General features: G+C 43.0%; 1 protein-coding gene across 1 annotated transcript; it reads right to left on the minus strand.

Moving 5' to 3' along the window:
• Nucleotides 1-1605: 1605 nt before the first annotated feature.
• Nucleotides 1606-25699, minus strand: Slamf6 (SLAM family member 6). Its single transcript, XM_057770286.1, has 8 exons — nt 25395-25699; nt 12941-13288; nt 8085-8348; nt 7544-7657; nt 7184-7216; nt 6139-6212; nt 3857-3928; nt 1606-2940 (listed from the first exon to the last, which is right to left on the minus strand). Exons 1-8 carry the CDS (start codon nt 25474-25476, stop codon nt 2899-2901), a joined length of 1029 nt encoding a protein of 342 aa, XP_057626269.1. The 5' UTR covers nt 25477-25699; the 3' UTR covers nt 1606-2898.

Consider the following 25699-nt stretch of genomic DNA (forward strand, 5'->3'; position numbering starts at 1 on the left):
CTGGTGCCAGTCACCCCCGGGCAGAATGGAGGACCATGGTGGCCATTTACCCTGTTGTGTATCTGTGAATGTATCTTAATAAATCTTAGTTACTCCTTTAAGCAGGCTCTTGTGGATTAGCCTACAATTAGTAAATAAAATTGAAAAAAAAAGTAAGAGTGAAAATGACTGTTAGTAAGATTATAGAATCTGATTTAAGAAAGTTACTTCAGGGACTTTTTTTTTTTAGTTTTTCGAGAGAGGGTTTCTCTGTGGTTTTGGAGCCTCTCCTGGAACTAGCTCTTGTAGACCAGGCTGGTCTCGAACTCACAGAGATCCGCCTGCCTCTGCCTCCTGAGTGCTGGGATTAAAGGCGTGCGCCACCACCACCCGGCCTTCAGGGACATTGTTAAGCAAAAATAAAGCAAGTCAGAACAAATAAAAAAAACAAAATAAGCTAAAAGCCAAGACAAAATTGTGAAAATATTTCATTTTGGTAAAAGTGGTACTATTTAATATAGGATTTGTTTTGTTTTGTTTTGTTTTTTGTTTTTTCAAGACAGGGTTTCTCTGTAGCTTTGGAGCCTGTCCTGGAACTAGCTCTTGTAGACCAGGCTGGCCTCGAACTCACAGAGATCTGCCTGCCTCTGCCTCCCGAGTGTTGGAATTAAAGGCGTGCGCCACCACCACCCGGCTAGGATTTTTTTTTATCTTTGATATTGTAGAGACGTTTTAGAGTATGTCAATTATTCACAATAACCATATTTAGTATTTTTGAGAAAAATGAAATATATTAAAAGAAATACTAGAACCTCTTCTCCCTCTAAAAATGCTTCTCAAGGACAGAGGAACATTATTCTTCACATGGGGTAAAATACGAGAATTTGAAACTTGAGTAAAGGCAAGAAGTACCTTCAAGTACTATGCTTTTTCTCTTCTCATTTATTTTATTTTACTTTTTGTGACAGAGTCTTGCTATGTAGCTTAGATGGTCATGGAATTTTCTATGTAGCCCAGGCTGGCCTTGAATTTAGGATTCTTCTGCCTTAGGTGCTGAAGTTATTCAAGAAGATTCTATGACTTTAGGAGAATGAAATTTAATAGTGATGATAACATCAGTGATCAATTTCTTTTTGAGACAAGGTTTCATATAGCCCAGACCGACCTTGAACTTTCTGTATAGCTGAGGATGACACTGAATCCTCTTGACTCCACTGTCCAAACACTGGAATTCTAGGAGGCCCTACCACATGGCACTACTAGCAATTAGACTGGATATTTCTTGAGCTTTTTTTTTTTTTAATGTGTTAGGCACTATGCTAAGAGTTTATAGTCATTCTTTGTATTCCTGGGAGATGGTTCTAGGCTAACCTTAGAGGCCAGTCCCTCATATAAAATGAGATAGTATGGAACCTATGTCTACCTTAAGAGAATAATAAGAAAGCGCATGTATATAGTTAGTACAGATGCAATTCTTTCTCAAATACTTCAGTTTGCAGTTCATAGAATACACAGAAGCAGACCCACAGTTGAAGATCCAACTGTATTGTCTTATTTAATTACCACACAAACCCATTACAAATGTATTCATTTACTAAAAATATTGTTTGAACACTTACAATGCACTAGGTATTAATTAACACTTACAATGTAATTAATTAATACTTACAGTGTTCTAGCAATAAAATAATTATTGTCTCTGATCCCACCAACTTATGTTCTAATGAGGGAAACAGATGCTAAAAATAAAAATAAATACTCAACGACATGTGATAAACAACATGGAAGGTTTAAAAGAATGGATGATAAGGAAACCTGCTTTAGGTAGAGAGCAGAGAGTTCTGGGAAGGTCTCTTCCAGAAGCTGATGCGTTTAAGCTGAAGTCTAAAGAACAGGAGGAGCCCAATAGGCAGAGGAAGAACCTTCAGGCAGATGTAAATGATGGTAATATGGAGAATGTTCTTCTCTCCTAGAGGACTTGAAAGATCACAAAGGCCAAACAGAGGATGGGGAGAGGGCAGCTGGCAGAGCCTAGAGAACGGGGAGAGGGCAGCTGGCAGAGGGAGTCTGGGTAGGAGTCAGACCAACCTGGGTCATGGAGACTGGCTTTCACACTGAGTGCAGTGAGAAGTCTGTGGGGTTACGAGCAGACAAGAGAAAGAGCTGGTCTATACTAGGGACGCCGTGCTCGTTGTCTTTTGGACCATGGGTTGCAGGGAGACAAGAACAAAATTAGAAGGGATGTTTAGAGGTTATTGGAGCATTCGGTTTCAGATACGGGAGGATGCTCTACAAGTTGGAAAGAGATAGATATGCTAATGTATCCTGGAGGTAGAGTATGAGGACTTGGTGATAGAGAGGCTGTAATCAGGGATGGCTCAGATTCCTGGCTTGAGTAATAGGCCTGGTCGATGCATTAATCTTCTCATGTTTTAGCTATGAGATTAAAGCACCAAGAACACAGGAAACATCCCAGGAGGCCTGTCTAGTAAAAATGATTCATAGGACATGAGTGTGGGCCTATCCAGCGCCAGACACTACATACTTAACCAAAACACCATGTTCTCTCTCCAACCAATCACATCCTGATTGCCTTTTAGAAGGAGAGAAATGATTACCTGTAGAATTATAATCTGTCAACCAAAACTCTGATTGTTTAGTTGTCAAAGAGAAGGCAACATGTGGGTGTATTATCCAAGGCAGGACTTGTCCTGGAGTGGGTTGAAAAGCAGTTTTGAGGTTCCATACTGGAGATCTTGCTACTCGTCAAGCCTCTGACCTAGGTATGCAGGATCAAGTCTGATGTGATATCCCTGGATATCTGGATTCCATTGCCAGCAGAAAACCATGCTTCTCTCTTCTCTTCCAGGGGGTCAGTAGATGTACTCTACCTGAGTTCCTTTAAAGTCTTCCACCAACTTACTTGATGTCCTTAAGAGTATTCATCCTGGGAGAAACGGGCTTGTTTTTTGAGAAAAGAAAGAAGTAGATTAATAGGTAAGCATAGCCTACCTTCCATGAATGCAGAGAGAACACGAGAGCCCTGCCGGTCAAATGTTAGGGCTACTAATGGCATGAGGCAGGGTTACATTAAAGAACAAGTAGGTTAATTATAATAGGTGATCCTAATACAAGATAACCAAAAATTTCAACACTTTATTTATTGTGTGTTTTTGTATGTTTGTATGTGTGTCTCTCTGTGTGTCTCTGTGTGTGTATGTCTCTGTATGTGTGTGTGTATGTGTATGCTTCTCTCTCTCTCTCTGTGTTTGTTTCCACTTTAGAGAACAACTTGTGGGAGTTGGTTCTTTCCTACAATGTGGGTCCTGGGGATTGAACTCAGGTCATCAGGCTTGGTGAAAACTGCCTTTTACCCACTGAGTCATCTCACTAGTCCCAATATGACTTTTTATATTTTGGTAATGTTCCAAGACTTTTTTTCTTTTTCTTGTGGTATTTGGATATCTGTAAAATGGACCTTTCATTTTACTTGCAAAATTGAAGGTTTGGGAGAGGAGTAAAAAATACATGAATATAGGGGCTGGCAAGATGGCTCAGTGGATAAGAGAGGTTGCTGAGCAAGCATGAGGGTTTGAGTTCAAATCCCCAGTCCCCATGTAAAAAGCAGTGCATACACTTGTAATGCCAGTATTTTAGGGACCAGAGGTAGGAAGATTGTTTGGTCTTTCTGGCCATAGGTTTAGCTTAAGGTTTAGTGAGAGACCCTGTTTATTAGGAGTAAGATAGAGAATGGTAGGGAAGGGCACTGGATGGAGCTGTTCCCATTCTCACACTCATGAGCACAAATCACAAACGTACATTACACACATATTCACTCATACAAAATCAAAGAAGATAAAGCAGTCATGGATTTTACCTCTCTAGAATGATTAACTTTGGAGTAAATTGTCATGGAATCATTTTTTATAGATTTTGGGATTTCTGTTTCCTGTAAACAAGAAAAACAAAAGAGTTATATGTATTCGGCTCTCACAGAGACAGGTCTGTGCATACCCATATTTTGGGGCAAGGCAGTGCGAGGAGAAAGAAGTGGTATGCCAAGAGGAGGTGGGGACTAAGTTCTACAAGTTCAAACCTGGGAGATTTTAGGAACATTTCTTGAGAAGTAGAAAAGCGGCTGGAGAAATAGCTCAGCCATTAAAGTTTAGGCTCACAACCAAAAATATAAGAGAAACAGAAAAGCAAACTAAATAGAAGAGCAACATCCCAGCAATACAAAGGCCCCAACCAGAGAGTAGCAGAAAGGTGACCTCCTGTGGAGGGACAGAAACATTCGTGTTTTGCATATGATTCTATGTTTACTCCTCCTCTGTCTGTAAGAACTTACATGCCAGACAGTTATTGCATCATATCTTTGTCTCAGTCTTTATTAGCTATACCTGGAGCCACCCACTTTGCTTGCTTCATTTAGCCCTGTAATTCTAATGACCCAGTCACCTTGTTGTGGTCATGGTAGGGAACCAGATGTATAGGAACTCCTAGTTTTAAGAATGACTCTCTAAAGATACACTAAGCAATAGTAACAGCAGAAATCCCAGGCCCTAGATGACCCATTGATATATTTTGATACTTTAAATTAATGAAGGAATATTTAGAGAATAATTAAGATTCCAGAAACTCTCCAAGGTAAAATGCTTTTTGTTTTGTTTTGTTTTGAAAAGAAGCTGACAAATGGGTTAGCCATTTGTACTTGGGTTTGTTGGAGAGCTTGCTCCCAGCAGGAGCTGGGAATGGCAATTGAGTAAGTGATGTGAATGTCCCTTATTGTCCTCCGTTTCAGGAGTCTACTTCCCAAAGCCTGTGATGATCTTAGTCAAGAGCGTTTGCTCGGGGAATCCAAGACTTCTAGCTGGGCTGTTGCTTCCATTGTTTCAAGAATGCCAAGGTCTTTTCACTTATTTTTTAGAAAACATGACCAGTATGTCTAGATATTTAGAAAAGTGTCCCCAGTCAGGTGGTGTTTAATTCCAGCACTCGGGAGGTAGAGGCAGGTGGATCTCTGTGAGTTTGAGGCCAGTGTAGTAGTCTAGAGAGTGAGTTCCAGGACAGATAGGGTATACAGGGAAACCCTGTCTCAAAAAACAAAAAACAAAAAAAGAAAAAAAAAAAGAAATGTCTTCACAACTGTCTCACTCATATGTAGTGATATTTTGTTTGTGCTTTAACAAATAAAGCTTGCCTGAAGATTAGAGTGCAGAACTAAGCCACTAGAGCCCAGGGAATGGTGGCCACACTTTCATCCCAGAACTTGAGAGGCAGAGGCAGAGGAATCTCTGTTGGTTCAAGGCCACCCTGGGCTGCACAAGATTGAATCTGTCTAAAAGAGAAACAGAGCTCACACAAACATGATCCCAGCACTTGGGATGCCACACTTTAATCCCAGCACAAGGGAGGAGGAGACAGGAGTGATATGGTTGGGTGGGAGAGGACTATAATGCGGGAGGAGAGACAGGAGCTCGATGCTGTCTGAGGAGCATGCAGTCAAGGAGCGGTGCAGTGTGAGGATAGGATCTCCCCTTTAATCTGAGCATTGGTAGAGGTAAAAGAATTCTCTAGTTGTTGACTGCTTTGCTTCTCTGATCTTTGGCATTAACCCCTATATCTGACTCTGAGTTTTTATGATTAATACAAAATAGACTCTGTGCTTTATTCATAGGTAGTGGGGACAGAGGACTTTCTGGCACTTGACCAAGGTCATCCTATTATGTGGGGGTTCTTGTGCCTTAGTTTCGTTTATTGTGGAGGGGTTATGATGCTTACTCCCCTCTTCTCTTGAGAGACCACTTTAGGCTCTCCTAGCATCTCTGTACCTGGATGACAGCTCTTCCTAGGGTAAAATCTCAAGTGCTTGTCGAATGTCATGCTACACACAGCAAGGGAAAGGGAGGAAATCTAATTTGTATTTCCAAGCAGGTTGTCCCTACCCAGAAGGGAAGCCCTACTGGAACATTAAGCAGTTTGAGAACACTGGGAAGTAAGTAGCAGTAAGCATTCCCTTAGGGGTGATCATGGCCGACACTGGGATGGTCAGCCCTGTGGTTGCCTTCTCCAACAACAAATGCTGATGATTATGGTGACAGGTTTATGAGTGACCATAATAATAACACAACTGTGGAGGATAGAGTGGAAAGGACTTACCTTCACTGGGTGAGTGACTTGTGCATACACAGTGTTCCCTGGAGAGCCTGGAGTATCTGTGTTCTCGGAGGAATCTACGGTTAATACAAAAAGGTACGGCTGTCAGCGGTAGGACTGCGGGGCTGCTTCCCACAGGACCTTAGGTCTTGCTGGCCCCCAGAGCACTTTTTATCCCCAAAGCAGTTTTTCTAGCTTGCTCTTCCTTAGGGACTCCCTCCCTGCCTCCAAACCTTTGGAGTTCTGGGCTAAACAAGAACTTTCATATAGTCTATTTCTACCTCGTTTCTTGGGTGAGTTGATGGTGTTCTTATGACTTAGGGTCTCAGAAATTCCCCCATGCTGAACACATGAAGGCCTGAATACCACCACCCATGGGATCCCTGGAGACACTGTTTTCACAGACAGTGTGACAGACTTGATGGTTTTAGAGAGGAAGAATTGCAGGTTCAAGAGAAGTTGTTAGACTTGTACAAAGTCACCCAGGAAACAGTGGGACTGGAACTGGAATGCAGTGTTCTGATCTCCGACTTGGTGTCCTCACTTCAACAATGGTATCTTGTAACTATCACCCAGGGGACGAGACTCAGAAAATGAGCCTGCCTTCACATCTCTTTATCACACCATAGTTTTCAATGGCATCAGTTCACTGGGGTCTAAACCTTGGCTGAACACCAAAGGGACAGTCACGGAGTCTGGTTCGGAGTGTTTCATGCTCAGGCCCTATTTCTGTCCCACACCAGCTGGGTGACAGTGGGTGGTCCATAGATGACCCCTTCACTGGGACTTATTTTCTTCATCAGAAAGGAAGTGAATGATCTTGACCTTGCTGTAGAAAACTGTGATGTCCCTCACATGCTTGGGAGGAACTCTACAGGTGCCATGGCGATAAACCAGACTGTCAGACACCATAGGCTCCAGCGGGCCAGGGGTGGTCTGGTTTCTCTCCTCTCTCCCTGTTCAACCCTCTGGCCAGCCCCCTCTCTCCTCTTCCATTGATCTCTTCCTGTCTGATTTAAGTTCTGTCATTAAGAGCATAGATGCTCACCTGGATGTTGTCTTCTACCCAGAGAAAGAGAACCTGAAAAATGAAAGCAGGAAGCTGAAATGCAGGACTTCAGTGAAGGAAGGCTTTCTCCCTCCTTCCCCAACAGGTGTCTTTTCAGAGGATGCAGGCAGCAGGACCCAAAAGAAGGGCAGGTGAGCAAGTGGATCCCGAGGCTGGGTCCTGTTTTTCTCGGTAGTACACCTCCCTTGAAATATTAACAGATGTCTGGCCACACCCCAGGAACTATCCCAATACACTAAAATAGCAGAGGTCGTGTCCACCCTCCTTTGACCCTTGGCAACCAGACTCTAAACACTAGAAGTCTCAGAGGAGATAGAAGAAGGCAGATGGAACACTTACCTTTTCTTTTTCTTCTCTTCTTACATACGCATATGACTATGCATATGGTGACTATAGGCACAAGACCAAAAAGCCATTCTTTATACTGGTATAGATTTTCATTAGTTAAAACACCTGAAAAGCAGAAGAAGAAAAAAGAGAAGTGGAACCTCTTAGGATACATAAACTGGGGGCTCCTTTGAGCTTGTTTTAGGACCTTCTTGAGTCTCTTCTGGGCTGCCTACAGAGGTTGGGTATGGGTCATTTATATTCCTAGTTTGGGGCCCTGTCAGGCTTTCTGAGGACCCCTGTGGAGGCATGACAGGTGGGGGCTGGGCTGGGGGAGGGAGAAAGTCATCCTGGATCCTAAGGCCTTGCTCTTGGAAGGGGACTTGGGAAGGGAAAGGGAACACTAATGAGAGACATAGAGTTTTAGAGCCTCTCCCCCAGGAGTTTGGCTCCTCCCACTGCTAGTGTCCAGGCATTCACATAGGCTGTAAAACCACGCTACAACATTACACAGCTGCTTGAAGCTTCCACAAAGACCCAAGGCAGGTGTTACCTGTGCAAAGACTCTGGGCAGAGACAGAGACAGACAGCTCGCTGACAGGGTTCAGAGCGTGGCAGCTGTAACTCTGGTCACGGGAATTTTTTGGGTCCCAGGAGACAGTGAGATTTGGGTCCCCTAAAGAGATGTTTCCTGAGGCCTGCCACCCAATTGAGGCAGTATGATTTGGGTTCTCCACAGTACAGGTCAGGTAGATCTCGCAGGTCCCGTTCTCAAACAGGCGAGTGTGGTTGATAACTTCTAAGTTATTCAGTCGTTCTGTGTAAAAAGACCTTAGTTAAGGACACATGGCTTGGGCTAGAATGGTTAAGGGTGCTGACTGCCTTTACAGAGGATCCCGATTCAATCCTGGCACCCACATGGCAGCTCACAACTGCCTGTAACTTTAGTTACACCCTCACTTGGACATACATGCAGGCAAAACACCAATGCACACGAAAAAGAAAAAGGACACGCGACCATTGTAGGATATTATTTTAAACTAGTAAAGGATGTGCTACATTTGTTTCTGCTGCCTTTGTTAATGATATAAAGATGTGTTACATTTATTTGTGCTGCATTTGTTTGATTATGTAAAGATGTCCTGCACTTGTTTCACCTTGCCTGCCTAAGGCTTATGATTGGTCTAATAAAAAGCTGAACAGCCAGTAGCTAAGCAGGAGAGGGATAGGCGGGGCTAACAAGGAGAGAGAATAAGTAAGAGGACAAATATAGATGAGAGAGAGAGAGAGAGAGAGAGAGAGAGAGAGAGAGAGAGAGAGGAGAGAACATGGGAGAAAGAGAGGGACATGCCTAGGGCCAGAAACTAGGCAGCCACCAGCCAGTCAGACATGAGAAACAGTGAAGGTAAGACATACAGAAGGAAAGAAAGAAGTGGGTGGTGGTGGTGCACGCCTTTAATCCCAGCACTTGGGAGGCAGGTGCAGGCAAATCTCTGTGACTTTGAGACCAGTCTGGTCTACAGAGCAAGTTCCAGGACAGCCAAAGCTACACACAGAGAAACCCTGTCTGGAGAGGGGAGGGTGGGGAGGGATGGAGAGAAATGTAAAAAGCCCAAAACATAGATGAAGAGAAACAGGTTAAGTTATAAGAGCTAGTGGGACAAGAATAAGATAAGGTGACCATTCATAATTAATAAGTCTCCATGACATAATTTAGGAGCTGGTTGGTGCCTCCGCAAAAGTCTGCAACACATGACTTTGCTCATCAACCTGTGAAAAACATCCCCCACCTTCTTGCCTTTTCTTTTGGTGTGTGTATGTGTGTGCATATGGTACTATGTGTGCATGTGTGTATGGGTACATGCTTACATGCATGTGGAGGTCAGAGGTTGTCTTTCTCTATCATCCTCTGCCTTATATTTTGGGACAAGGTCTCTCATTGAACCTGGAGCTTACTGTTTGGTCAAGCATAGCTGGTCAACACGCTCCAGGGATTTTCCTATCTCTTTTTCCCTAGAGCTAGGACTACAGATGTTTGCCACCATTCCCAGATGTCTATGTGGGTTCTGAGAACTGACGTTCAGCCTTCTGAAGGGATGCTCTTTAGCACAGAAGAACTTTGCTATCTGTTCTGTTTGGCTCTTCCTCCAGATATCTGCATGCCTACTCTCTTAACACCAATAGATATTGACTCAAATGTCATGTCATGTTTTCAGTGAGGCCCATTCTGATTGCTTCCTCTAAAATGATACCCTGGGCCTGGCGTACATTCAGTGATAGAGCATTTACCTAGCTTGCTCAAGGGTCTAGTTTTGGTCCCTAGCACCATGTGTCCTGTTTGTTTCCTGGTACTCCTATGCCCCCATGCTTTTTTTCCTTAGCACTCACAGCATACTATAAGCTTCATGAGGGCAATGACCTTTGTTTTGCGTATCGATGTTTTCTAGTTGCATATAAGACTGCCTTGTACATTATCCATGGCAATAAATATTGTTATTCAATGAATAAACTAAACATGTCTTCACATCCAATACTCAACTCTAGTCAGTTACTCCCGATTAATTGGGGACTTTCTAAAAGATCAAGTTTTTACTTTCTCTATCTTAGCACGTACAGAGTGCTTGGTCAGTGTTTGAGAAACAAAATCTGTACTTTATTCTTGGAAATTCCTTTGCACTGACGAGGAAAAGGTTGGGGTACAGATCACATATCTTTAGGTATATGAGTCTTTGAAGGGAAGGTGCTCTAAGCAGCCCTGAATATGGGTTATCAATAAGTGTAAGGAGTCTGGCTGCTATAGAAGTCATGGTATCCTCGGTAGTGTCAAAATAATGGTGTCCCAGCACATGTGATAGAGCCTGGCAGGCAGCATCTATTTTCAGGCTTCCTGTTGTGTGCATCTCAGTTCTCTCCATAAATCTAGCAGTGTCCTGATGAGTATAAATCAGTCAGGTGGTTCTGACTCTGATGGCTGGAATGAGGACGGCCCCAAAGAGACACCCACGTCTTAATTCCAGACTTGTGCTATCTTGCTTGAAAAGAAGGTCTGTGTAACTTTTATATAAACTAGTTGAGGAGGCCATCCCCGACTTTCCAAAGACAAGTATCTGTCTAAGAGATAAGCAAAAGGACATTTGAGACAAACAGAAGATGGGTATAAAGAGGTGGAGAAGGCCGAAGCCAGAATGATGTAGCCATGGCCAAGGAATACCAAGGAATCTATAATAACCAAAAGCAGCAACACAAAGAACAGATGGCATCTGGCCATACCTGGAACTTCACAAGAGTAGATTCTTGTTATTTAGGCCATGAGCCTTGTGAAATTTTATTTGGGCTAGGGCTACTTCAGCAAACAAATCCATTGCCCTGAGGCTACCTGGCCTTATGTCGAGGAATTCTCTGCTCAGAAAATTTCCAGACATCGTTTTTTTCTCAGGCATGATTACTTGTTCCGTGTCATGTTCTTTCCAGTGACGGGACTTTGACTAACGCAACAAGGTGAACTCATCAGATAGTCAGGGGATATGGAGGTTAAAGTGTAAACAATTTATGGGGATATTTTATTTTAATGGTGCCTTTTAAAGGGTTCCACACCTTAAGCCAAAGGACTCTAAATGAAGTTTAGATCTGTGGACTCTTCGGTAGAGAAATTATAGAATCTTGGTGGTCTTTAGAGTTGTCTAGTATGGAGTCCATTCACATATTTATTTTAAAAACTGTAATAACATTTAATGTTTACTTATTTAGTTTTTTTTTTTTCAGACAAGTTCTCTGTACATAGCCCTGGCTGTCCTGGAACTCACTATATAGACTAATCTGGCCTCAAACTCACAAAGATCCACCTGCTCCTGCCCTTAGAATGCTGGGATTAAAGGTGTGAACCTCATGATGAACTAATATTTAGTTAATTTAGCTATTTGCTTCTCTCTCTCTCTCTCTCATGTGTGTGTGTGTGTGCGTGCACGTGTGTGTGTGTACACGAGTCCATGCTATGCATAAAGAGATCAGAGGACAACTTACAGGAGTCTGTTCTCTCCTTCCACCTGAGCTCTAGAAATCAGACTCAGGGCATCAGGCTTGGCAGCAAGCACCTTCACCTACTGAGCCAGCTCACTGCCTGTGGTGGTTCGAATGTAACCCCCCCCCCCCCCCCCCCCCCCCCCGCCAAGCTCATTGGGAGTGGCACTATTAGGAAGCGCGACTTTGTTGGAGTAGGTGTGACCTTGTTGGAGGAAGTGTGTCACTGTAGGAGTGAACTTTGAGGTCTCTTATGCTCAGGATATGCCTAGTCTCAGATAACTTTCCTGTGGGACAAGGTGTAAGAACTCTCAGCTCCTTCTCTAGCATGTCCGCCTGCATGCTGCCATGCTTCCTACCATGTTGATAATGGGCTAAATTTTGGAACTGTAAGGGAGTCACCTTGATTAAATGTTTTCCTTTATAAGAGTTGCTGTGGCCGTGGTGTTTCTTCACAGTAATGGAAACCCTAACTAAGAACACTGCCCTTAGGTAGCCAATCTCGTGCTTGGGTCTCCTGTAAAACATTGCTGCTAAGCCATCCATGGCATTTCTGGACATCTCTAGTAGCCTATTTTGATGGTTTAGATTAATAAAGTATCTCATTATTTCCATAATTTTATGTTGAAAATACTTTCGTTCTTTAATATTAGGGAGGTAGGTTTATTTATTTGAGACAGTCTGGCTATGCAGTATAGGCTGACCTCAAACTCCTGATCCTCCTGTCTCAAATTCCCACACATGTTGGGTTTAGAGATTAGATTAGATGTACATCATCAATCCAGTTAGAAAGGCAGGCTGTTTTTTTTTTTTTTTTTTTTTTGATTAGTGATCAATGTGAGCCATTTTGAGAAAGTACCGTTAGAAATGAAAAATAAAATAACCTCGACAGAAAAGGTTTTCTATGAATTTTTCTATTAGTTTTTCTATTAATTGGCTCACCTGTGCAGAGCACCTCCTGAGTAGGTAACTCTGCTGGGTCAGCTTGGCCTTCGTACAGCGAGAGACAGGTCAGTCATGAGGGAAGTGCCACCACTTACCTTCTGTGACTAGGCCCAGGCTTTGGGCATAGGATTCTGCACAGCTCACAGAGGCTTTGTAAGAAGCAAGGGCAATATTTTGCTTCCATGAACTCTACCTTTCTGGTTGAAAGGGAAAAAAAGTGTCTGGTATAGACAGCCACATGATATAAGCTCCTAGCCCTGCACTGCTGCTATTTAGTGGCACAGCATTATCTAACTGCCCTACTTCTGGACCTCGCGGTGACGTCAAATGCCACCTTCTTTATCCGTAGGCTACATACAGTACACTCTTGTTGGCACACAGGGTTGACATACATGATTTGTATTTGTTTTCAGTTTATATGTGATCAAATGCCATATTTGGACTCACCGAAGACCCTCAGAACATACTTGAACATGTACTGTCTGGAGTTTGTGCTTATCTGTGCAGTATACGATCCTTCGTCCGCCATTGTGAGGTTGCTGATCTGTAAGGAAGAGGACTGGGCGATGTTCAGTCGCTTTCCCCTCTCCGGATCCATTCTCGTGATTTGTGGACTTTCAGATTTGTTTAACTGGACGATAAGGATTGCAGTGTCGTGTGACTCTCTTCCTCGGTGCTGCCAGATGATGACGCTGGCATTCTCTCCTGCAGGAAGCTCCAGAAGAAGAGTTGCAGACTCCCCTAGAACACCATTCACCACCTTTGGGCTTGTGCTGCTTTGTGGAACTTCATTCCCTGTAAACACAGAAGGAGAAGGCTATAAAACTGCTCCTGACAGCCCCTTCCATTTCTGCATCCATTCTCTTCATTCTGCCAGTCTGTTTAAGCTCTTTGGAGGAAAGCCAGAGGTGTGATGGGGATAAAAAGGGTTGTAAGTGTTGTCGACACTCCTAATAGCTCCACCTTCAGCAAAATATCAGACGGTCTTGGTCAATAGGCAACTGGTCTAGTTAGATGATTCTGACCCATGGTCTATGTCCACCCTGGCTGGCCAATCTTTAGTGACCTTAAGCCTTTTTTTTTTTTTTTAAGATTTATTTATTTATTATGTACACAGTGTTCAGCCTCCATGCCTGCAGGCCAGAAGAGGGCACCAGATCCCATTATATGATGGTTGTGAGCCACCATGTGATTGCTGGGAATTGAACTCAGGACCTCTGGAAAAGCAGTCAGTGCTCTTAACCTTTGAGCCGTATCTCCAGCCCCTTAAGCCTTTAAAATATTTTGGCACCAATCTGTGAGAGGGATAAGAAACTTTATTAACCCCTTAACACAAACTCCAACAATTGCAAGTCTTTGCTAACGTCAGTATTGGCACAGCCAGTCATTTATGATTTACCTAACATCTGTCTATGTAGCGTGCTTTTGCAATCCAGAAAGCCAATAATAGGGATTTACTGCATGTGCTGTTCTTTGCCTGCATCATCATTTGATGTTGATAACTGACTTTGAGGCAGATAAAAAAGATGTCTGTTTATGGGTAAAGAGACTGAGATAGAGAGAAGTTAACTAATGTTCCTTGGTTGTACATCTAAAAAATAGCAGAGCCAGGAGAGGGAGTTGGGCCCATGGAACTGAAGTTACAGACAGTTGTGATCTGCCTTGTTGGTATTGAGAAGCAAACCAGAGTTCTCTGAGAGAGCAGCCCAGGCTCTTAATTGCTGAGTCATCACTCCACCCCCATGGTTAACAGCTCTTAGAAAGGATAAATGCTTCTTTAGAGTCAATGCCAAATTCCTAGCACCATTACTTTGTTTTCTAGAGCTCTGCTTGCTGGTCTAACGGTGATTGTTCTCTTACTCCAACCCTTAGCATTTAGCACTCTGCACAGTGTTTGACAAACGAGGTGATCTGTGGAAGTGTGTGGTATCAGTCAACAAATAAACATGTTTGGGACGTTAATTTTCTTGGTGGGGGCGGGGGTGTCTTACTTTCCAGGGAAAAGTTGCATATGTGTGTATTTTGGGGGTGACCCAGAGGATCCCGACCCTTACTCAGCTCTTTCATGACCTTGCACTTCTGCTTTCTTTTCTGAGTGGTCACAGGATTTCCAGGCACATCCGTGCTGCCATCGCAATCCCCTTCTGCACTGCATGATTCCCATCAGCCTCTTGACACACGGCTATTTGTCATCTTGATCTCTCATTCCTCTCAGAACCACACGAGTAAAAAAAATAACACGCAAATTCTTGAGTCCAAAAGGCTCCTTCAAGCAGTATTCTGCTTGTTTAAAATTAAAACCAAGCAAGACAAATCTGCACTGTCAAGAATCACAGGACTCACCAGGAACTTCTCCTTCCCCTGCCTGGCAGAGTCCTTTAAGTTCCCTTGATTTTATGGATCAAATATTTTCTTTGTGGTTGTGGTTTTGAGGCAGGTCTTATGTGTAGCCCAGGCTAGCCTCAAATGGGCAATCCTCTGCCTTAGACTCCTGAGGTCTAGGATTATAGGCAAGTGTTACTATGCCTGAATTATTAGTTTATTTAAAAGGAATAAATATATTTTACTATTTACTTAATTTTGTGCTAATTTAGTGGGTAAAATTTGGAAATCATGGCATCCAGACCATATTATTAATTCCCTTTCATATGTTTGCTTCTGGTTTGGATCTGGGGAATACATATGTTGTATGGATGAACAAGATAGTCCTGATTTGCTGGTTCACTCTCTGACAGAGAAGACTGGCAGGTGAATGAGTAGCTATGATGTGGACTGTAGGCACTGACTTGGGACTAGGTGCCTCTGCTTTGTCTGAATACCACTGCTACACCATCTATGTTGAGTACTCATTTCCTTTATTTTAATTATGGTATTATTTCCTCCTTTTCTTGTTAAACGAGAGCAGGTGTTATGCTTGTTTCCTATATACTCTTATTGCTTAACCCCATTTCCAGTCAATAATGAGTTGATGGAGGTATATATGTGCTCTACAGAAGCACAGATAGTGAATGATGGACCAAGGACAGCTAGGAAGGAACAGCCAAAAAATATGATGTTGTAGGAAGATTTTGAATGACAGCAGGGGCTTTCCCATTGCTCAGTGATGTGCAAATTCCCTAGGCGATTCTGCTGCCTTTGCACTGCGGTCGCCTCTGTCTGAAATGCCCTCCCCTTATTTCTACATGGGAAGTTGTTACTTGTCTTTGAAAGGCTGCTGAAATGTCAGGAGCCGTGTCCCCCCAAAATTTACAGGAAGCACCGCCATGAGGAGTTTTGCAGAGAGCTTTACTTCCCAACTGTATTGAGAATAGTTTCATTGACAAAGACTATCCCACACCCAAATTAACTGTTAATAGAGAGCTATCTGTTAATGGAACCTGCCTCACATTCCAAACTATCTAGAGAACTAGGTGTGTCAACTTGTGACTTCCTGACCGATCGTAACCTCTTGGACTACGTGACCGTCATGGACCACGTGGCAAGATCCCGTGCCCCAGCCCCCAAGCTCCTCATCCAGGGGCTATATAAGCTGTAACCATGACTCTAATAAACGGAGACTTCGACAAATATGCCTAGCCTCCTTCCTCCTTATCAGCCTATGTCTTTCAGGTGGTGCCTCTCTGTGACCCTGGAATAACTGACCAGCCAGGCGGGTTACAAACCCTAGACAGAGTAACCCGTCAAGGCGGTCTACACTGAAATACCTCTTCGCCTCTCTTTCTATTTGTGGAACTTTTCAGCGGTACAGGGGGAGGAGAAGGGAGCTGTGCTGGAGACAGAGAGGTGCACAGACAGAAGGAACAGTAAGAGTAGTTCCCTGCAGGTCTAAGACAAAGTAATGACAAAACTAGATCCAACCTCCTTGTAGTGCATGAAGTTGAAGATGGGAAGGTACTGAACATGTTCAAAAGACCACTAGGTGATGGGGTTTGTCTCAGAGGAAACACAGAATTTTTTACAGATGCTTTTAATCACTCTGGACCAATACCTTTGGTGTGGATACTGACATTCTGGGACATCCAAGTGCTCTGCTGGTTGTAAATATGGAAGAGCAGAGCCAGGATAGAAGTTGGAAAGATGCTTCATGATGGCTCTGGCTGTGGCAGGTTACTTGGCACATTGGGGGCCGGTAGAATGCATAGAAAGCATCCCTTTGGTACTCTATAAACCACTGGAGGACCACTTGGACTATGCTGATATTCTTTGGTGATAGCAAACCAGGAAACATGATCTCATACTTTTCATGTTCCGACCAATGGATGACATGTTTCTAGGAACATGAATAATGTCTGACTTAACTTTTTTTCTCCAGAAGTTGCTTTAGAGTATTCAATGAAAGCTATACAGACTGAAATTAGAATGTAGAAAGTCTTAATGGGTCACTTGACCAGTGGGAATTGACTTTGTAAGGTATTAGTAAATGTAGCATACTTTGGAGAAGTAGAAAAGTATATGGAAAACAGTGTTTTGGGAAGCATAAGTCATTGTAGGCCTAAGATGACTCTGAAAAAGAACGGAAAGTCACAAGAGACTTGGTGTTTCTAACCTAGAACACTTAGGTCTGTTCATCACCAAAGGAGATATGGGGGGCTGTTTTACTTCCCAGGCAATGAATTCAGAGTGAAAGGAAGTGGGGACTGATTTGTTGAGCAAGTTGACAGAGAAAGGAAGAGAAACATAGGGTAGATCTTTTAGGTAGAGGTGGGATGAGGGGAAGGATAGAAAGAGCCATAGGTAAATTTAGAGAAAAAGGAACAAAACATGGAGAAAGGCTTTAAAGATACGGAGGAAAGGAATGTTGAAAACACAGCTGTTTCTGAGGAGGAAGCCAAAGTGGGGCTCAGAAGCACAAGTGTGGTATCCGTTTTGAATGGATCTCTTCCGCCATCAAGGTAAGCAAAAATGAGGCTAAGACCTTAAGAGATTTATAGGAGAAGGAAGACATTTAGATACTTTATGTAGCTTGATCTCAAAATTATAAGGCGAATTGATTTGGATAGGTCCTGAAGGAAAATATTCTTGGGTCATTCTCCAAGATAGACTATATATGAAAGCACAAAACAATCAAAAAATTCTAAATGTCTCAAATAATAGAAAAACTCTTCTTTGACTACTATGGAATAAAACCAGAAATCAAGAACAGAAAGATAAACAAAAAATGCACAATAATGTGGAAGTTAGACTCCATTGTGTAAACCAGTCGATGGACTAAAGAGAAAATAGGTAAGAAAAAGAAACAAAAAGCATATCAATTGAAAAAAAAAGTAAAACAATTCTTGCTCATAGATGCTATGGCCATGTAAGCAGAAATTCCTGATGTATCCACAAAAGTAACCAGAGCTAATAAATGAATTCAGCAAAATCACAGGTCACAAGATCACACATACAGAAACTAGTTTGGCTGGGTATGGTGGCTCATGCCTTTAATCTCAGCATTTAGGGCGGTGAGGGGCAAAGGCAAATAATCTCTTGTGAGTTCAAGGCCAGTCTGGTCTTCACAGTGGGTTCCAGGATACCCAGGGCTGTGAAGAGAGAAGTTGTCTCAACCAGCAAACAAAAACAAAGCCCAACAAAAACTAGTGTTTGCATTTGTCCACACTAGCAATGAAGAGCAATCTAGAAAGGAAATGAAGAAAGCAAATTTCATCTACAATAGTACCTGGAAGAACAACATAGCTAGGGGTCCATAGATTAGTATCAACCTTGGCCAGAGATGCTGCTTCTGTCATGGGCAAGAGTTAATGGAGTGACTCATAGTCAAAGGGTGGGAATAGATGACTAGTAAGTGCTCATCCCTAAAAAGGACATCATTTCAACACCACAAGGCTCAGGAAACATCAGGGAAGATGATGTGGAAAGAGTATAAGAGGCAGAGATTGTGAAGGGGTGCTAAGAAATGCTGTTTTCTAGACATGACAGCACAGTGCCACTCATGAACTCACAGCAAGCTACGGTGACTTGCACAAGATCAAGCCAACAAAATCGGTCAACATCCTAGTAGGCAGCACTAACTGAACTCAGCGGGTTACAGAAACATCAACAATATACCCCACAAAACATCTCAGTTCCAGGCACAGATGGCCCATATGAGTTTTTGGTCAGGGAGGTCCTAGCAGAGCCTCAAAGATGCTGGCATTTGCAATTGCTCTTGGCTGCCTGTCATAACAACATGGTAAGACCCTGTTGCTGAAGATTCCGCTCATTTTGGATACAGGATATAGTGAAATCAACCTCTAACTTACCAGGATACTCTCTTGCTGCTGGCCAACTTATATAGTTCCAGAAGGTTCTACGTAAGCTGCTAAGGGAGAAAGATATCAATGTTCTCTCTCAGTGATGGACCTCGCATGCTACAACACTGACATGTGGGCAAGGTATGCCTTTTGGTTCAATAGTAGCATGAAAGGTTCTGGGAGGAAACCAACTGTTTTCTGATCAGATATAAGGCCTGTTTCACAGGAGAGATTTTGTACCTGGTATGTTAGCATGGTGAGAGGACTTTAATGGGGGAATTCATAGGTGCTGGACAAGGAAGAGGGGACCTACTATTGTTTGCAGAATTTTGCTAAGTGTTCATTCAGTCAAACTGAGTTCTAAACATTTGTGTGTATACCCACAAATTTGGGCTGCTCTCAACTTTGGTCAGGATAGCTTCTTTTTCTTCTTCTATTTTTTTTTTTGCAACTGGTAATTAATTCATAGACTCATGACTAGCCAAAGTACTGGGTATAAATAACTCTGGGTGCTCAATTGTGAATGGGTCATTTATACCAACTTCTTCTCACCATCCAAGGCTCAGGGACCTCAAAGAAGAGGAAGAGAAAAGAATGCAGAGCCGTGAAATATCATCTAGATGTGAAAGGGACGTTGTTTATAATGACTCACAGCAGCTGTGGTTACCTGCAGAAGAGAAGCCAGTCAAAATTTCACACATATCAGAGGGGCTGATGGCAGATGATGGCTGCTAAGGGAGAGAGAGTCACTCTCTTTTGGAAACGTGGCTGATAATAGGTTGTTCATGCCTCAGTGGTTAGCCACATGCTCATATGCATATGGGCAGCACTAATTAGACTCAGAGGCTCATTAATGGCAGTCTACATAAAAGAAGAAGAAGGATAACATGAAGCCGAGAGACAGGCAGAGTGGGGCGGGATTGCCAAAGCGGAGTGGGAGAGAGGAAGCGGTGAATGGATGCGATCAGTGCACATTGGATAGATGTATGGAACTTTCAAAGAAAATAAAAGTTTCTATAGAACAATGAGTCTATTAATCAAATGTCAAAGCAGCTTTCATAATGGAAGAAAATCTTTACCAGCTCTCTATCCTAGTGGAGGATTAGTATCTACAATATGCAAAGAACTGAAACAGCTAAACACCCCAAACCACACAACCTAATCAAAAACAGGCCGTGGAAATGGGCAGAGAATTTTCAAAAAGAGAAATGTAGAATACTAATAAATATTTTAAAAAGTGTTCAGTATCCTCTCCCATGAGGGCAATGAAAATCAAAACTCATCTGAGATTCCATTTCAGGTCGGTCAGAATGGCCAACATGACAAACACATGACTGCAAATGAAGATGTGGGTGGAGAGAAACCTCGTCCACTATTAGTAATGTACAGTGGAGTGGAGGTTCCTCAAAAACACTAAACATAGAACTCATGTATGGTCCAGAAATAGCAAAGGTTTCCACACCTACACAACTATGCTCACTGATGCTCTGTTCACAGCTAGGAAACAGATTCATCCTCGATGACCACTAACAGATGAGCGAATAATTAAAATGTCATACATACACACTACAGAGTTTTTATTCATTTATAAAAAATGAAATTATGAAAATGTAGGGAAAATGGGTGGAACTAAAATTTTCTTGAATGAAATAATCAAGACCTAGGAAGACAAATGCCACATGTTCTTTCTTCTATGACAGATCCTAGCATCAAATTTTTATTATTTTAGTTTTAAAGCTAAAAAAAGGTTGATACTAAGTAATTGTTCAAGTCCCTTTAACAAACCAACATTTTCAGTTATAAAACAATACAACTTAGGCAGTTAAGTATTTCTGAATGTGAAAAAGAATTAGTTGCTGCTATCTTTGTGGAAAAGAAGAAGAAGAAGGAGAAGGAGAAGAAGAAAAGAAAGAAAGAAAAAGAAAAGATGCTGGGACAAATACAAAAGAATGGAGCTAAATTCCTGTCTCTCACACCAACTTAAACTATAACTGGGTGTGGCAGCACATGCCATCAGCCTCAACATTTGGAGACAGAGGCAGGAAGATCTCTATAAGTTTTAGTCCTGTCTGGTCTACATAGCGAGTTCCACTTCAGCCAAGACTACTAGCGAATCCCTGTCTCAACAAAGCAAAACTCAAACTATGTCAAGTATTTGTAAGAGTTAAATGTATAAAACTTGTAGAAGAAAACAGAAAAGTTGGGATGGGGATACAGCCAGTGGCAGAGTACTTGCTTAGCGCACACAGAGCTCTAGATGTGAACTATAAACAACCATAGGTAGGGGCCAATGTTAATGATCTTGAATTTGACAATGAATTCTTAGATATGATACCAAAAACACACTGAAAGAAAAAAAATAGGTAAATTCTATTATATCAAAACTAAAAAAAGTGTATCAAAGGATGTTAGAACACAATATCTTAGCAGATCCTCACATTCTGTTAGATGGGACACAGTAGGTCAGCCATTATATGCCTTCATTTAGTTGCTCAATGGATGCAGAAAGCTAGGGTTGGCTAGGAGATTGGGATAAGAAGAAACGGGAAAATGGAGGTGAAGAACAGCTTTCTCTCCCTCTCTCTGTTGGTTTGATCCAAAGGTCTTGAAGCGCAAACTCTACCACTGAGCTACACCCCCAGCTTGGAATTTTCTTTTTGAGCGATGGGCATTTTAAAACATTCGAAGTGATGATTGCAGAACACGTGCTATGTGAATTTCATCTCGAAAATAAAAAACCAGCTGGGCAACGGTGGCGCACGCCTTTAATCCCAGCACTCAGGAGGCAGAGGCAGGTGGATCTCTGTGAGTTTGAGGCCAGCCTGACCTACAGAGTGAGGTCCAGGACAGGCACCAAGGCTACATAGAGAAAGCCTTTCTTGAAAAACCAACCAACCAACCAACCAACCAACCAAACAAACAAACAAAAAAACCCCCTAAAACTCAACAACCAAAACGCCAAAAAACCAAACAAAAGCCAAAGGCCTTAGCGTGAGTGAAGGAAACAATCCGAGCTCCATCTGGAGTGAGGGACCCAGAGTGGAGAGCTGTGAGGCCAGGAAGGGGAGAGATCACAGGGTGCGGGGGAGGGGAGAGAGAAACACGACAGAACACAGAGCCCGAGCGATGGAAAATCATGTGTATTTGAGCATAATAACAAGATATGAAACAGCACTCTGCCTTTGATGAGGTAAAATAACCATTTGAACAGCAGATGGTTCTTAAGGAGAAGATAACGGCACTTGGGGGAGGGGCGTCGTTAGACAACAACAATCTGCTAGCCGTAGAACCATACACACTTTTGTCTCAAAAAGTTCAGAACCAGGGCTGCCGGGGTAGTTCAAGTGGCAGGATGATACCATGCTTGAAGCCCAGGTTGGATCCTTAGCTGCAAAATAAGTGGAAGGAGGAGAGAAGGAAGGGAAGAGGGTCAGGGAGACTTGAGAGCCAGTCCACATGTTTTTCCTTTCCCTGTCCATCCGGTCACTGCTCTTCCCTGGGCCCCACAGCACCTGTAGCTGCATCCTTCGAATTCACCCCAAGAATTAGTTCCTGTTTTCCTCTGGCACCCGTTTCAGTGTGACTACGTTTCAGAACCGCGCTTCTCAAGGCGCGGTCCATGGGCAGTTTGTTAGAAATGCAGATGTTTACAGCTTCCTCTCAGAGTCTCCATTCTAGTAAAATTCTCAGTGATATATACAGGAAAGTTTGACAAATTTCTACGTAGAAAGAATAAGTAGAGAAGTAGCTGAGATCCAGCACGGTGCTTGATTTCCTCTATAACCGCTACTTTGCTTTCAGGGTTTTTCCAATTTGGTTTGCTGTAGAGCCCAAGTTGCCTCAGGATCCTGTACTGGGATTAAAAGCAGGCACCATCACACCTGGATGTCAGACTAGGTCCAAAAATGTTTTTGATAGGATCTATTAATTATATGCGGTTAACAGGTTTCATTGTATTTTCATATACGTATATATTTTGATCATGTTTACCCACAGTACCCTGTCTGACCCCTTCCCACTCCTGTTAAGCTTTTCAAGTAATCTGTCTTCTATTTTGTTCTTTTTTCTTTTTCCCTCTGATGAGCCAATGAGTTTCTTAGGGTTGCTTATAGGAGTAAGGGGTTGTGTACGGAGGCCAGGACACCTTACAAGAGGTCACACCACTGAGGAAAATGTCTCTCCCTACCCAACCAACCATGAACCACTTAAAAGTCCTGAGGGAGGAGTGGGCCTGATTGGCCTCCTCCATCTTCTTGACAGGATGCTGCTAGGCCTAATTTTGTGCATGTCTTGTGCTGGTAGTCACAGCTGCTGTTCATTGAAGGGTACAACGGTCAGGTCACATGGTAGGTTAGTTTTGCACCCAAGGAAATGAGTTAAAAGGAATGAAGCTGGCTGGGGTGAGGCATAAATTGGCCAAGTACTTGCTATGCTAGCAGGACCATCCGAGTTCAGATCCCCAGGACCCAAGTCCAAAGTCAAGGGAAGGTAATATAAAGCCAGTGCTGTTAACTCAGCCCTGGGAGGCAGGAGGAGCCCTAGGGCTTACTGATCAGTCAGCCTAGCCAAAAGAGCAAGCTTCGGGTTCATTGAGAGCCCCATCTCAAAAGACAAAGGTAGAGAGAGAAGCAGTCAGTGGATGTCCTCCTCTGGCCCTACACGTTTGTAAACGGGCAGGAATAAGTAAACACTCAGAGGTGCGCACAAAAGAAGTAAGATTAGATTTCCAACGTGGTTTGTCTTTGCGCTAAGTTTCTCAAATGGAATCAGGATGTGTCTCACCTATCTGAAAGCTGTAGCAAGTGAGCAATTTTCTGAGAGCATCTATGTCCTACATACTTGTCACAGTGGCCTTGTCTTTCCTCCCTCGCTCACTCTAAACTCTTCCCTGCTCCGTTTCCCTCTCTATTTAACTTCACGTATCATTTTCACTTATTCCAGAAAGTTCTTCCTCACCAAGTCCAGAGCAGCTCCCTTGTTTTTGGTGCCCTACCTAGCCTCCACTTTCCACCCCGGGCCGCAACCACAGTTCCGCTCCACTGAGGGGTTTCTGAGCACCTGCCTCTATCTCCTGTGGATTCAGTCAACCATCGCTAACACCCTCCCCCACAGCTGTGTGGCAGCGGCTGTTACTTGGGCTCTGCACCTTGTTTCCTCATCCACAGATGGGGACTGAGCCTCACATCTCACAGGCTTGTTATAAGAAGAATCCACGAGATGGGGGGGGGGTTTAAATAAGAGGACTCTCAGGAATTTCCTGTTTTATAGCGATAAATGTGAGGTTAAACACTCAAGTTACTGGCCTGTCCCAGGTCAGGAAGTGGTAACACAGACACGAGGAAAATATTTCTTGTCTTTTTCTGCATCTTGTTTGTATTTCCCAAGGTTCTGTCCTCCTTCCTCTGTTCTCCTTAGCTTGACTTAGTCTCTATTCTCAGCCTTAGTCTTGTGCCTCAGCTTCTAGCTCTTGTTGATCGCACTGATATCATAAAGATCCAAAGAGGAGCTGACCTCTGTTCCTATCTTTGACCGTCCTGTCTGCTATCTGAATTCCTTCCTCTTTTTCTTTCTCTCTTTCTTGCTCATTTCTTCAGAATTATATGTTGCTAGCCAGTGCACATTTTACTTGTTTAGAGTTTATCTTCCCTGCCAAGATGTTAATTCCTCAAGAAGAGAAAGTTTTGCTGACGCTGACTTAGGTCCTGATGTAGCTCCTGAAATTACTACAGTCCAGTCGTTCAGTAGGCATTTTAGAATGGTTAGCCAATGACTTAATGAGCCTTCCTTTCCTCTTATTTCTGGTGTCAATTAATCTACTTAGTTCTACATCTGCAGTCTGTCTTGATTTTTCTTGAGTTACTGACGGGTTTAGGCAACTGATTTTTTTGTTTGTTTGTTTGCTTTTCAGCCTCTTGCTGGCTAATGAAATTTTGGCAAGTTATTTAAATGATCATAATCTCAATTTCTTGTGTTAACATGAAGCTATTAATAGAATAAATCCACATATATGCCATAAGACTTCTAAACATAATGCATGTTTAATATGTAGCCCATTTCTGGAGCAAAATAAATGCTAGCTTTTTTTTTTCTTTTTTTTTTTCCAGTGAACTCCCTCAGAGTTAGGTCTGAGTTAGCAACCTTTGGTCACCTTTCCTAGGTGCCCAAATGGACACCCCGTGACTTCTCAAACCTGATGTGAGCCTTCCTGCTCTCGTAACAGACAGCAGGGAGAAGAAGCAGGCTCAGTCAGTACGGTCCCAACTGCAGTGCTGGGTTTTCAGTATTTGAATGAAGACTGAAGTTCAGAAAGAATAATAAATCCCACTGAAGATACATAGTATCACAGAGGCTAAAATGTAGAAGACTCTCCACCCCCAAACTTATTTTTGTACCACAACATGCAGGTCACAAACAGTCCTGACTTACAAAGCCTCATTTTCCATGCCCCCAGGAAACACTTTCCTTCCAGTCAGCCCCATCTGAAATGTTTGCCCTAACTCAGCGCCACCACAGTCCAAGGGCAGCAGTTTGCTATAAATCACCTCAAACTTCCTCGGTCTCTGAACAGAGAACCAGGCAGTCAGCCCGATCTAGATGACTTAGATTGAGCAAGCTGTCCCTAAGAAGGGACTCAATCAGCGACAATATCAGTGTCCACAGACATTTACCTGAGCCGAGGCAGAAGACAAGTGTGAACAGCCAGATGATCTGACGGGCAGAGTCACGCACTGGAGCCCTTGAGACAGCCATTCTTTCACAAGCTTGTCTCTGAGACTTCCCTTTCCTCTAGTGATGCGAGCTCTTCCTCTGCGTTAGCAAGTCTTTGGTTATTGATCTTTACCGTCACACATTGCTCATAGAAATACCTTGTGTAAGTTAAGACTCCTAGTACTGAGGGATACGGAACCTGAACCGGCCATCTCCTGTAACCAGACAAGACTTCCAGTGAAGGGACTGGAACATCAATCCAGCC

Source organism: Chionomys nivalis, chromosome 5 (assembly GCF_950005125.1).
Source record: "Chionomys nivalis chromosome 5, mChiNiv1.1, whole genome shotgun sequence".
NCBI lineage: Eukaryota > Metazoa > Chordata > Mammalia > Rodentia > Cricetidae > Chionomys > Chionomys nivalis.